General features: G+C 43.1%; 1 protein-coding gene across 48 annotated transcripts in view; it reads right to left on the bottom strand.

The window, feature by feature from the left end:
- Positions 1 to 14,308, bottom strand: part of LOC127802068 (cysteine synthase-like) — a 185,882-nt gene that overhangs the window by 128,909 nt on the left and 42,665 nt on the right. For 34 of the 48 annotated variants that reach the window (XM_052337864.1, XM_052337751.1, XM_052337862.1 and 31 more), the window contains 2 exons: positions 7,498 to 7,683; positions 6,444 to 6,533 (listed from right to left, as the gene is read on the bottom strand). The exons of 10 other annotated variants lie outside the window; for them this stretch is intronic. In XM_052337864.1, coding sequence (XP_052193824.1) covers positions 6,444 to 6,533; positions 7,498 to 7,683 — 276 coding nt within the window. Of the gene's footprint in view, positions 1 to 5,914; positions 5,987 to 6,443; positions 6,534 to 7,497; positions 7,684 to 14,308 lie in introns of those variants that run through there. 4 more of the 48 variants (XM_052337907.1, XM_052337941.1, XM_052337742.1 and 1 more) reach the window with 4 other exon arrangements.

The raw sequence follows: 14,308 nt of genomic DNA, 5'->3' as shown, positions 1-14,308 counted from the left end.
TGCGCAAGCTTGCATACGTCGTGCCTCTGTCTTATCGCCTAGCAATTTTTCCTCTTGTAAATAGTCAATAATGGGCCTCATCCACAAGTTTGGGCTCACCGCAATCGCCAATACTTCACTTTGCCCTTCCGTGCTTGTTGCTGCTAGGAACTCCACTAGAATAGCTCCCAAGGAGTTTGCATCTCGGGCTGATGCCAAACGAGCTAGGGCATCGGCATGAGAATTCTGGTTTCTTGGCATTTGGTTCACCTCGCACCCCTCAAAGGTGCGCATTAGATCCCGGACTCTCTAGAGGTAGGCTTCGCCTGATATTCACCTTGTATTTGATATACCACAAGTTGTGAGTCACTGAAGGCCATCAATCGTTCTACCTTCACCTCTCTCGCCAGGCGTAGTCCTGCCAACAATGCCTCATGCTCCGCTTCATTATTGGTTGTTTTAAACCCGAATCTTAATGCGTAAGGAATTTTATGCCCCTTTGGGCTTATCAAGAGTACCCCAACTCTAGCTCCATGCTCGCTGGAAAACCCATCTACATATAATTCCCAGGTCAGGCCTTCTGTGGACTTGGGCTCTTTCTCTGCTGGGCTTGTGAACTCAACAATAAAGTCCGCTAGCACCTGCATTTTTATGGCCGACTTTGGTTTGTACTCTATGTCAAAATGAGCGAGCTCAATGGCCCACTTAAGTAATCGATCGAAAGAGTCGAGCTTATGCAGGACCTGCTTCAGCGGGTATTTAGTCAACACATCAATCCAATGGGCCTGGAAATAGGGGCGCAACTTCCTCGATGCCACCACTAGGCAGTAAGCGAGCTTCTCCATGGGATTATATTTGGTTTCCGCATCCAACAGTCTATGGCTTACATAATACACCGGGTATTGCACCCTGTTTTCTTCTCGCACCAGCGCTGCACTGATAGCATATTGAGACACCTCAAAATAGACGATAAACTCCTCTCCTTTGTTTGGTTTTGACATGAGCAGGGCATGTGCCATATATTCTTTCAGCTGTTGAAAGGAAACCTTGCATTCCTCCATCCACTGAAAATTTTTTGCCTGCTTCAACACATTAAAGAATGGAATACATTTATCAAAGGCCTTGGAGACAAATCTGCTGAGGGCAGCGATCTGGCCGTTAAGACTTTGCACCTCCTTTATTCTGATTGACAATCTCATGTCAAGCAGAGCCCGAATCTTCTCGGGGTTGGCCTCAATTCCCCTTTCATTCACCATGAAGCCCATGAATTTCCCAAAAGTTACGCCAAATGTGCACTTGAGTGGATTTAGCCTCATTTGATATTTTCTCAGAATCTGGAACATCTCTTCTAGGTCATGAACATGGTCGACAATTTGTTTAAACTTTACCAACATATCATCTACATATACCTCCATGATTTTCCCAATCAGATCCTCGAACATCATGTTGACCAGACGCTGGTAGGTTGCTCCCACATTCTTCAGCCCGAATGGTATCACCTTGTAGCAGTATAACCCTCGATCTGTGACAAAAGAGATATGCTCCTCATCTTCGAAGTTTATAGGAATCTGATTGTACTCCAAATAAACATCCATGAAACTGAGAATTTGGTGATCGGCCGTTGCATCCATGAGCTGGTCTATTATGGGCAGAGGAAAACTGTCATTTGGGCAGCCCTTGTTCAAATCTGTAAAGTCTACGCAAGTTCTCCACTTCCCATTCTTCTTTTTCACAAGGACTGGGTTTGTTATCCAGATAAGATAATAGGCCTCTTTAATGAACTTGTTGGTCAGGAGTTTGTTCATTTCTTCTTTTAGGGCCGCATAGCACTCTACAGTCATGGGCCTCATCTTCTGGTGAACTGGCGGTCGGAGTCTATGTTAAGTCGGTGCGACATTACATTCGGGTCTATCCCCACCATATCTTCATGGTTCCAGGCGAACACATCTAGATTTGCTTTAAGAAAATCAGTCAACTGAGTCTTTATCTCCGGGGCAAGGCCCTTACCCAGCTTGAGACACCTCTCTAGCCACAATATCTTCCAACTAGCCTACCGGGCCGGCAACTCGGTCACAGTCCACCTCGCGTGGATCCAGGTCGTGATTGACACCCCTTTCAATGATGACTTGCGGCCCCTCTCTTGAGACAACATTGACTTTCCTTCCTTTGAGCCCAATTTTTAACGCCTCTTTGTAGCAATGTCTCGCTGAATATTGCTCGCCTCTTACGCACCCAATCACAATCGGAGTTGGGAATTTGACTATCAGAGCTCTGATCGAGGCTATCATATTTAGATCGTTCATTGTCGGCCTCCCAATGACGACGTTATATGCCGAGAGGCAGTCGATCAAGAAATCCGTCATCACGGTAAACTGACAATTTGAATCCCCAACTGTGAGTGGGAGCCTAATACGCCCTGCCGAAGTTACCGCATCTCCAGTGAAACCATAAAACGACTCTGGGGACGCAACCATCTGGTTTACCCCAGGCCCATCTAGTTAAAGCATTTCTTGTACATCACATTCATCGAGCTGTCTGACTCTACCATAATCCTTCGCACTTCAACATTGTCAATTCGAGCTCGAACCACAAAAGTGTCATTGTGAGGTCAATGCACATCTTTGATGTCTTCTTTTGTGAAAACGATGTCATCTAGGGCCGCTCTGGCCTTCTTCGACGGCGCCTCCTGCCCACCATACCTGGTGAGCAAAAAGTGATCGGCCTCCCACACATAACGTTTGTGCGACCTGTTAGAAGTTCCTGCGATATGAGGCCCACCATAGTGAAGATAGTTCTTACCACAGGTGTCTGATCCTGCTCAGGAGCTTGACGAGGCTCTAGTTGAACTGGCTGCTAGGATTGTTGATCTCCCAGTTATACCATATAATCACGCAAGCGACCTCTCCTGATCAATTCCTTGATCGCGTCCTTCAATACCCAACATTCGGAGGTGTTGTGTCCCACCTTGTTATGGTAAACACAGAATTTGTCTTTATTTCTGAATCTGTTGGGAGTCCGTATGGGGTTAAGACTCCCAAAATCCTCCTTATTCTTCTCAGCAACGAAGATCCTTTCTCGAGAGTCAGATAGGATACTGTAGTTCTCATAGCGACCCTGGCGTGGAGGTCACTCGCCCCTTTGCTCGTTCTTTGCCTTCTTAGCGACCTGATCATTAGGACTTCGCCTTTGCCCCCATTTTTCATTGTCACCATTGCCCCTCTTCTTACTCTGGTTAGTGCTTCCAGCTCCATCCTTTTGGTTAGCTGGCCTCTTTGAGCCAAAAGTTTCCTCCCATTTGATCTCCTTCGCAGCTCGTTCATAGAACTCACCCAGGTCCCTTACGAGGGACTTATAGATGCTCTCGTAGAGCTTCCTATCTTTCCGAAGCCCTACAGATATCGCAGTCAAAATACTCTCATCCGATGGGTTCTCAACATTATTGACCTCATATCTGAACCTTTCAATGTAATCTTTCAAGGATTCATTGGACCGCTAGAACACCATAGCGAGGTGACACGACGAGGCGAGCTACCTCCTAAGCGATCTGTATTGGCTAATAAACTTCCTATGACATTCTTCCCAACTATAGATACTGCGAGGACGGAAACTCCTTAGCTAGGTCCGAGGTAAGTCTCCCAACGTCGCAAGGAAAACTCGGCATTTTACCAACGAACTTGAAGTTTGCAAGTCCATCTGAATGTTGAAAGCATCCAGATGGTCATACGGGTCGCCATCTCCATTGTACTGAGGGATGTTGGGGACCTTGAATCTGCGAAGGAGAGGTTCCAGCTTGATTTTCCTGGAGAACGGGGTCCTCTCTCCACGGTCTTTCCTCCGATCATAAGCCCCATGTCTCGATTCCAATTGTCAAACCCTCTACAATAACTCCCCCACGGTGGGGTCTTGATCCACAGATCGTCCGGTGGGAGATCGCCTCTCCCGTCTGCTATCTTGTTCTGGCGAATAGTGATATCGCGACATCGGTCGTCTCCTATTCCTAGGATCTAGTGAGTTGCAGTATGTGGTGCGACCCGGGCTGACCTTGACCGAGCTCTCTCCTTAGTGCGGATCCCCACGTCGGCGACTCCCTCCGTGTGCTTCTTCGTGGTGATCTTTATAACGATTCATTCTCAACCTCAAACCTGTGGGGCGCGCCTCCAATTTGTCCCCCCGAGGTCGCCTTTCCTCCGATCTTCGGGTCCGAGAGTTTGAGGAATGCACTGATCTAGCCCATCGCGGTGTTCCTCTAACTTCTCTTCCGTCTGGAACAGGTCTTTCACCCTGAGGCTGAGGGGCATCCCCGGGTGGTGCAACCTCCATTTGTCTTGGGGTGGTTTGGGCCTACGTTTGGGCCAACGCCCTAACTGCATATACGAGCTGCATGACAGTACTTTCCAGCGCTTCCTAACGTTGTTGTCAAGCCTGAATCGCCTCTATCCTGGAGATAGGGGTCACAGGTGGGCAAGGAACCCACGAGGGGATGCCGATGGCGGTTCTGGCTAATGGGGGAACAGAGATAGTTGCAGCGGTTAAGATCGCACCCCTAACTGGCGGAACTTCCGGCGGTTGGCTAACATGATCTTCAGGTTGATTAACCATTACTTCAAAACTTCTCATGTTTCTTCCTCTTGCCATTGATATCGATCAAAGCGGCCCTTCCTTTAGCGCCAAAATGCCGACGTTCGAAATTGGTCGACTATGATTCGTTAGCTCACACTGAAAGAATGGACACGAATGCAAGGAGAAGAAACAAATGGCACCAACAACCAATTGTACACAAGAGATTTTTTACGTGATTCGGGCAGAATAACACTACTCCACGATTGTTATCTGGTAATTTCGGCAGAATAACAATATAATATTGCTCATCTCATTTACATTGGCTTTGTGACCCCTATTTATAGTGTGGGGTGTTTACAATTTACATAAGGTCCAAAGTAATAGGATAATATCGTGAGGGACAAAGTGTCCTTATCAATTCAATAAAACTGGGAGTGAGTTCCATATTATCAAGGATCCAGTTTGCCTCAGATAAAGTAAGTAGGTCCTTGCCTCTAGTTGTTTAGCGGTCTTGTTATTATGTGAGCTGGGAGCATTGCTTGGTTAAGCTAGTGAGCTAGAACCTAGAAGCATCGTTGGGAGCTTGCTTGGTTTCACGGTCAGAGCTCGGGCTTCAACGACGTATGGCCTTGTTTTGACTAGCTCGACCCTGGTCCTATTAGATTTCAAGAGATTGGGCCAACCTACTATGTCGAGTTCAGCACCATAAGAAGTGATTCGAGAAATACCCATAACAACTACTGACTTTGTTGCAATCGTTATTTTGATATTTTTCTAAACCCTACATAAGTGGCATCTTATGCACATTATACAAAGCAAGTACTTGGCATTATAACATTAATTGTTTAACAATAATTGTTGGATTGCATTGAATTCACTTCAAATTTATCCATATCTACCCTCTATCTCGAGAGATCCACGGACATCAAAGACATTTAATTATTTGATTACTGTACTTATATAATATTTTGTATAAGCTTTACTTGTATTAAAATAAATTTTAGTCCATTCTCATAGAACATCACCAAAAATGTTCAAATTTCCAAGATAAACAAAGCGACGTGAAAATGAGTTATAATACTTACTACAAAGTTTTAACCCAAACTTTATTCTTTTCCCAATAAGAACCCAGAACCTATTAATTAAGCAAGAACATTACAGTCAGTTAATTGAAAAAATTCCTCCTTGAACAACCAACCTCCTAAAAGCAAAGAGAATACAAAGCAATCAAAAAGTATATCCTCCAGATGTTCACATGCAATGTTCAAAGCCCAAAGCTGCCCTTGCATGCCCAAAACACACTTTGTTTATCAAAAAAATGGATCCACTAAAAACCCTAAATGGTACACTGAAGCTTGCAAAGAGGGGGACTTACTTTCTCACTGTCGGAGGATCTGTTGTTTTCAAGAAGCCGGAGGCTAGTACCAAGACCCTGGGCCATATTTTCCTGAGAATTGTAGAACAATTAAGTCAGAAATTATCCTGTAGCTCAAACCCCCCCGGCCCTCCTTTCCTCTTGCTCCTTTCTGGAGTTGGAATAGCAAATGAGTGAGAAGGGCCTTGGTGCAAACAGAAACTTTCTTGTCCAGGTCAAATTTTTTAAGCAAGAGGTATTTCTTCTCCTATGTCTTAAATTAATCCTTGATCTGTTTTCGCTAAAATTCAACCAATGACATTGGGTAAACCAATCACAAGCAAGGAAAAGTATCAGAAGAAAAACCCATTGTACAGGGATCAGTAGTTATCTAGCTGGAGGTATTGAATATTAGATGAGGTTTTCAATGCCTCATGGGCTAATTTACACCTTAAATAAACCAGCAAAACTTTCAAGCCTCCTATATGAGCACATCTAGCTCAAACTCAGATGGATACATCATATATGTATATGGTCGGTCAATGCTCACCTCATTTTCAGGTAGTAAGCATGACTGAAATATTATCAATATGGTCTGTAAGGTCTTGAGTTGAACAGTCTCATCTTCCATTTCAGCATGCTGACAAGGGGAAAAGAAGATGCAATATAAGATTTTGAATACCAAATTGAACTATTCATCGTGAACAGAACAGCCAGAGACAGAAATAATGATGCAAATGTCATTGTTAAGAAACATATAATGACCACCCCAGAGATAATGTCAACACCATAGACAAGCAATTGTCAGCTCTTATATGGAACTGAATATTGTTTAGCAAATTATTCTCTTTCCTCAGCATTACTATACATGTAGCATTTTCTTGACTGAAGGGCATCCCCCAATGCATGAGGCTCCCTGCTTGCAAGGGTGAGGGAGGGTCGGTTTTGTGCAAAAAGCTGTTTCCACAACTTGAAACCCGTGACTAGAAACAAAAAATAATATTGGATTGCAGATGCACCAAACTCCACTCAAAATGGTAACTGGAAACAAGAATGGTTAGAAAGACCCCCGTAACTAATTAGATATTATCTAGAGGTATCTTGATCTAATGCGCTCAGAAAATAAACAGTTTTCTGTTGCCACCTAAGCAATGGCAAGTTAATAGACATATCCAATCAGCTAAGAGGCCCATGATATGGGGCCAAACCAGTATACCGTTCATTCTCTCCTGAATGGGAAGAGGGAATGGACGCTTAGCTCTTTTTCTTCAGCAGTTCTAGGAATTCAAGCATATGCCAGCATGATTAAAAATAGTTTACAGCAGATTGTACGATAAGTTTATATTCTATTAGATGAACTTTAACATAGTACCTTTTTTAACTAATAGAAAGTCGAAGAAATTTCATTGTTTAATTGAAAAACATTATTCAACAAAATATCCAAACTTTCTTCACTTTTATTAGAAATAAATCATGAACACCTATATTATAAAACACTAGGCCCTTAGGATGTCAAAAATTTTTGCCCGCATCAAATCATAAAAAATCCTGGTCATTGCATTCTTAGCAACATCTTAGCCATAGAAAATTGATATTTGAAATACCTCTTTCAAGGTGGCAAGTATCTCCCCCAAAGCTGAAGGAGCAACTGCATCATGAGATATGAGCTTCTGCAGGCAAGAAAGTCCAATAACACTCAGCTTCACGGCTTTAACATCACAAGCTATCAGAAAAATCCGTAGTATATCCTTGTTCTGTGCAATTTCACTAGGGCTTGAAAATGATCGAAGCTGCAATGTGCCATCAAATCAAGAATAAATTTCAATGAGATCTTGCCAGCGCAACTGCAACAATGCCAGCTGCCATGGCCTAAATTTAACCAATTTGCACATCTTGCACTATCATTGCTATAAACAAGAATACTATGAAAGGAACGGACAACTTTAACCCCAATTAATTGAGAAGAAAATGATGAAAAAAAAAATTGACTCAACAGCGTTCACTAAATAAAAAAACCTTGACAGACACTTGAATTATCGCCCATTTTCTGTTCTCTCCATTATGTTTATGATTGGAACTACATATTTTTTTGGGACAACAAAAGAACATAAAGTGGAAGATTTGAAGCTAAATTTAATTCTCGTGATTACTTAGGCTAGGCACTGAGGAAAAAAAGTGAATAGATATTCGTCCAAAAACTAATAAATTGGTTTTGTAAGAACAGCAACACAAAATGTATGCAGCACATTGACACAACAGCAATAATGGCAAACAATATTTAGACCGGAATTACCAAATTCCCAAACCCACTAGCAGCAACGTAGTCTATACGAAGTTCCCAATTACAGTGTATAATGAACGCAAGATACTCACAGCAATATACTCCAAATGAGTGGCAACAAGGAAGGAGTAATAGAAATCCAAACCCGGTTCTTAGTGACGGGAACGACGGCAGAGACACACACGCAGCAAAAACAGGAAGCCACCAACAAATCGACCGAGGCACGCTTAGGAGCGCTGGCCTGAAGACAGATGCGCCTTGCTCCAGTCATTGGCAGGCTACGGCCACTGTCAACGCAGGTTACAACGGTCAACTCCGACGGATGACGACCACAACCGTTCGGATCTGGCAAAACTCAAGGAACCCGCTCTCTGTGACAAACGATACTTGAGAGGAGGAAGAAGCACTCTGAACTCGATGATTCAAGAACGAGGCGCGATCAGCCTTTTATAGGCTGTGTCGGGACACCGAAGAGACTTCGAACTAAAAGCTTGCATTGAACGCTGGCTTCAATGCCCGTCCCTTGGGGAAGACGAAGCAGCAACGGAGTTAATAGAAGCCGCTTCGGAACCCAAAACTACTTCCAGAAGAAGCAAAAATAAAATTAAAAATAAAAGAAAACAATTTGTTTTTAATTTTCTTTATATAAAAAGATATATATGTATATTGACCCGCCCGTCTGGATGGACGGCGGCGCGTGAGGCCCAAGGGGTTCGCCCGCTCACAAAATCTGGGTGCCCCTTAGAGCCCAACCCCAAGTGGAAAGGTGGAGTATAAATACCCACTCCCATCTCTTTACACAACCAATGTGGGACAACCACCCTCACACACACATTTACACTCACACACTATAAACACAACAATCCCCCACATGAGTGTAAGTGTGCTAACCCAACAGACCGACACGACGCCACAAAGAGCAAACAACAAGTTATGCACCAGGCAAGGTGTCTTTTGGACTTGAACCTCCCTTTAGCGAGTATATGTCGAACTTACCGAAGAAGTAGTAAGCATTAGCTCTTGAACTACCCTCCTAGTGGTAAGTCAAGACAACAGATATCACACACAACTCGTCTTACACCTTCAAGTTCTATACGATTGTGTCCATTTTGGTCCTGGACAGAAACCTGAATTCATGAAAGCTCTAGAGAACCCAAACCTTTAGAATAGTTCTCATAGAAGCGACCCACTTCTACTCTCACATAGGTAATAATTGATTAAGAGCACTCTGTTAATACTCTTCTTATAACTAGACACCAATATTACATGTGCCATCAACATAATACACACCCTTAGTGTGTAGACTATTGAGTTATCCCAGCCAGTTTGCCTATTTAACCTAGATCTTGAGATCTCCAGTCAACTGGGTTAGGTTACCACCGGGTAATTCATTTCACAGGCTTTAACCCCATTCCTTTCGACATAGAGGTGACTTGGTTCCTCATCACTCCTTTCGTCAAAGGATCTGTCAAATGTTCCTTCGACTTCACATAATCAATGGAAATTATTCCATTGGTGAGCAGCTGCCTTATAGAATTATGCCTGCGCCTTATGTGTCTCGACTTCCCATTGTAGACACTATTTTTAGCTCGCATAGAAGTAGCTAAATTGTCACAATAGACACATATGGCACTTACAGGCTTAGGCCATAGTGGAACGTCTTCAAGAAAATTTCGAAGCCATTCAGCTTCTTCACCTGCTTTATCCAGAGCGATAAACTCGAACTCCATAGTAGACCGCGCTATGCACGTCTGTTTAGAAGACTTCCACGACACAGCGGCTTCACCTAGGGTAAACACGTATCCACTGGTTGACTTAGTCTCCATGCTATCAGTGATCCAATTAGCATCACTAAATCCTTCCAGAATAGATGGATACCTTGTGTAATGCAATCCATACTCAAATGTGTATTTCAGATACCTGAGTACTCTAACCAGGGCATCCCAATGGTCACGCCCAGGATTGCTCATGTATCTTGCCAACCTACCTACCGAGTAGGCAACATCGAGTCTTGTACAATTCATGATGTACATTAAACTTCCGATGACCCTAACATACTCCAGTGGAGATACACCTTCATCATTGTTCTTCTTTAGTTTAGAATTTAGATCAAATGGGGTAACCGCGGGCTTACTCTCAAAATGACCAAATCTGCGCAACACTTTCTCGATATAATGTGATTGAGAAAGAACATACCCTTCGGCATTCTTTGTTATCCGAATTCCAAGAATGACATCAGTAAGACCAATGTCTTTCATGTCAAAGTTGGAATTTAGCATCCTTTTTGTGGATTCTATGACACTTCTATTAGTGCCCATTATCAGCATATCATCCACATATAAGCACACAATGACACACTTGTGACTTATGGTTTTAACATAAACACATTTATCACACTCATTTATCTTAAACCCATTTGCAAGCATAGTGTGATCAAATTTCTCATGCCATTGCTTTGGTGCTTGTTTTAGTCCATAAAGAGACTTTATAAGTTTGCATACTTTCTTTTCATGTCCCTTTACAACAAACCCTTCGGGTTGTTCCATATACACTTCTTCCTCTAAATCTCCATACAAAAATGCAGTCTTTACATCCATTTGGTGAACTTTCAAATTATGTAATGCTGCAATCGCAATCAACACCCTTATAGATGTGATTCTCGTTACTGGAGAATAGGTATCGAAGAAGTCTTGCCCTTCCTTTTGACTTAGCTACTAATCGGGCCTTGTATTTATCAATAGTGCCGTCAACCTTCAGTTTCTTCTTAAATATCCATTTGCAACCAATTGTCTTACTTCCCGGAGGTAAGTTGACCAATACCCACGTCTGATTCTGCATAATGGACTCCATCTCACTGTTTACAGCTTCCTTCCAATATGGAGCATCAGAAGATGTCATAACCTCATTAAAAGTTTGAGGCTCATCCTGAACCATAAAGGTTAGGAAATCTGGTCCAAATGAAGTAGTTTTCTTAGCTCTTTTGCTCCTTCTAGGTTCAACCTCGATCTCTGAACCAACTTGACCCTCAGAAGAGCTCGCCTCCCACTTCCTCTTGGATCCACTGTTGCCGGGACTCTCTCCCTTAAATGGAAATATGTTCTCAAAGAACTCTACTTCTATAGATTCCATTATGGTGTTATTATTAATATCAGGAATTTCTGATTTTATCACCAAGAACCTATAGGCCGCACTATGCAGGGCATGGCCAATAAAGACACAATCTATCATCTTTGGTCCAAGTTTGACCCTCTTCGGAAAACGAACTTGCACCTTAGCCAAACACCCCCACACTTTCAGAATTTTGTACGAGGGTTGCTTTTCATTCCACACTTCATAAGGAGACTTGTCTGTCTTCTTATGTGGAATTCTATTCAACAATAAGTTTGTTGTCAGCAAAACCTCCCCCCATAAGTTGTGGGGTAAACCTGAACTGTTGAGCATGCAATTAACCATGTCCTTCAACATTCGGTTTGTCCTTTCAGCTACACCGTTTTGTTGTAGTGTATACGGTGCTGTGGTTTGATGGATTATGCCATTAATCTCACAGAACTCAGAGTGAAACGTTGATTCATACTCACCACCTCTATCTGATCTCAGCACCTTCACTTTCTTCCCAAGTTGATTTTCAACTTTTGCCTTATATGTCTTAAAGATATCTAAGGTCTCAATCTTTACTGTATAATAGATACACATAGCAGTATTTGCTACAATCATCTATAAATGTGACAAAGTACTTCTTCTCACCACTAGTAGGAGTACTTTTCATGTCACATAGATCACTGTGAATTAAATCAAGTAACTCACTGTTTCTCTCCACAGATGGAAAGGGTTTCCTTGTGAATTTTGACTCAACACAAACTTCACATTTGTGTCATTTGTCAACACTGAAGTTAGGCAACAGTCCTAAATTTACCATTCTTTGGAGAGAACGATAATTGACGTGACCTAACCGAGAATGCCACACATCACACAATTCAACAAAATAAGCGAAAGCCTTGTTCTTATTCCCATTATTTTTGGGAACCTGGGCTAGTACATTAAGCTTGAACATACCATCAAGTAAATAACCCCGTCCCACATACATACCCCCCTTAGTTAGAGTGAACTTGTCCAACTCAAATACAAGCTTGAACTCATTCTTATTCAGCAGGGTTCCAGACACCAAGTTCTTCCGGATTTCCGGCACGTGGCACACGTCATTGAGGGTGAGTATCTTCCCAGAGGTCCACTTCAGTAGGACCTTGCCTTTTCCGATCACAGGAGATGCAGAAGCATTCCCCATGTACAACTTCTCAGAGCCGTCAGCATTTTCATATGAGGCAAACAAAGCCCTGTCACTGCAGATGTGCTTAGTAGCCCCATTATCTATCCACCAGCCCTTGGCATTCGACACCATGCAGATATCTGTGACAACCGCAATCAGGTCGACATCTTCTTCCATCATTATGGCCTGACTGTTCTTGCGCTGGTTGTTGCTAGAGCTCTGTCCCTTCTTGTGACGGCAGTCAATGGCCCTATGACCCGTCTTGCCGCACACCCAGCAGCTCCCTTGGATGCGCTTGGTGAAGGTTTTATTTTTGGGACCCATGTTCACGTTCTTCTTCTTGCCTTGTTGTTTCTTAGGCTGAGGTTTTGAAGCTTCAACCACGTTAACCCTTGCTTCCAGCCTGAGAGGAGCTTTATCTCTCTTCCGGTTGTCCTCTTCAATCCGGAGTCTAACAGCTAGATCCTCCATGGACAGCTCTTTCCGCTTGTGCTTGAAATAGTTCTTGAAGTCTTTCCACGAAGGTGGTAACTTCTCGATCACAGCGGCAACTTGGAATGGTTCATTTATGAACAGTCCCTCACTCAACAAATCACTAAAGAGCACTTGCAACTCTTCCAACTAGTTGACCACCAACTTGGAATCAACCATCTTGTAGTCAAGAAATTTTCCCACGAGAAATTTCTTAGTACCAGCAATCTCCAGTTTGTACTTCTTATCCAGGGCATCCCACAGTTCCTTGGTTGTCGGGTAGGCAGTACAGTATACGTTGTATAATGAGTCCGCTAAGGCACTTAGTATATAGTTCCAGCACAAAAAATCCGTATGCATCCACGCTTCCTTAGCAGCAACTTCCTCCGCAGTTGGATTCTCTGGGGTGACTGGACATGCTTCCTTCAGGATATGTGTCAAGTTTAGATTGGTCAGATAAAAGACCATCTTTTGTTGTCATCTCTTAAAATCCTCCCCATTGAACTACTATGGCTTCTCAACATGAGTTGCTGGTTTGGTAACGACTAGTCCAACGACAGCGGTCGGAATAGCAGTAGAGGCCGATGCAGTGGCCGTAGGGATGTTGGTGTTAGGGGCAGCCATATTCACTTAGGAAATTTTAGACTACTTTCCTTTTAATATCTGTCTTCAGATTGTAAGAACAGCAACACAAAATGTATGCAGCACGTTGACACAACAGCAATAATGGCAAACAATATTTAGATCGGAATTACCAAATTCCCAAACCCACTAGCAACAACGTAGTCTATACGAAGTTCCCAATTATAGTGTATAATGAACACAAGATACTCACAGCAATATACTCCAAATGAGTGGCAACAAGGAAGGAGTAATAGAAATCCAAACCCGGTTCTTAGTGACGGGAACGATGGCAGAGACACACGCAGCAAAAACAGGAAGCCACCAACAAATCGACCGAGGCACGCTTAGGAGCGCTAGCCTAAAGACAGATGCGCCATGCTCCGGTCACTGGCAGGCTACGGCGACTGTCAACGTACGTTACAACGGTCAACTTCGACGGACGACGACCATGACCGTTCAAATCTGGCAGAACTCAAGGAACCCGCTCTCTGTGACAAACGATACTTGAGAGGAGGAAGAAGCACTCTAAACTCAATGATTCAAGAACGAGGCGCGATTAGCCTTTTATAGGCTGCATCGGGACACCAAAGAGAGTTTGAACTAAAAGCTTGCATTGAACGCTGGCTTCAATGCCGATCGCTTGGGGAAGATGAAGCAGCAGTCGCTTCGGAAACCCAGAACTGCTTCTAGAAGAAGCAAAACTAAAATTAAAAATAAAAGAAAACAATTTATTTTTAATTTTCTTTATATAAAAGGATATATATGTATATTGACC

Source organism: Diospyros lotus, chromosome 1 (genome assembly GCF_014633365.1).
Source record: "Diospyros lotus cultivar Yz01 chromosome 1, ASM1463336v1, whole genome shotgun sequence".
Lineage (NCBI taxonomy): Eukaryota > Viridiplantae > Streptophyta > Magnoliopsida > Ericales > Ebenaceae > Diospyros > Diospyros lotus.
The sequence above is the reverse complement of the archived record's forward strand: the minus strand, read 5'-3'. Positions and strand labels throughout refer to the sequence as shown.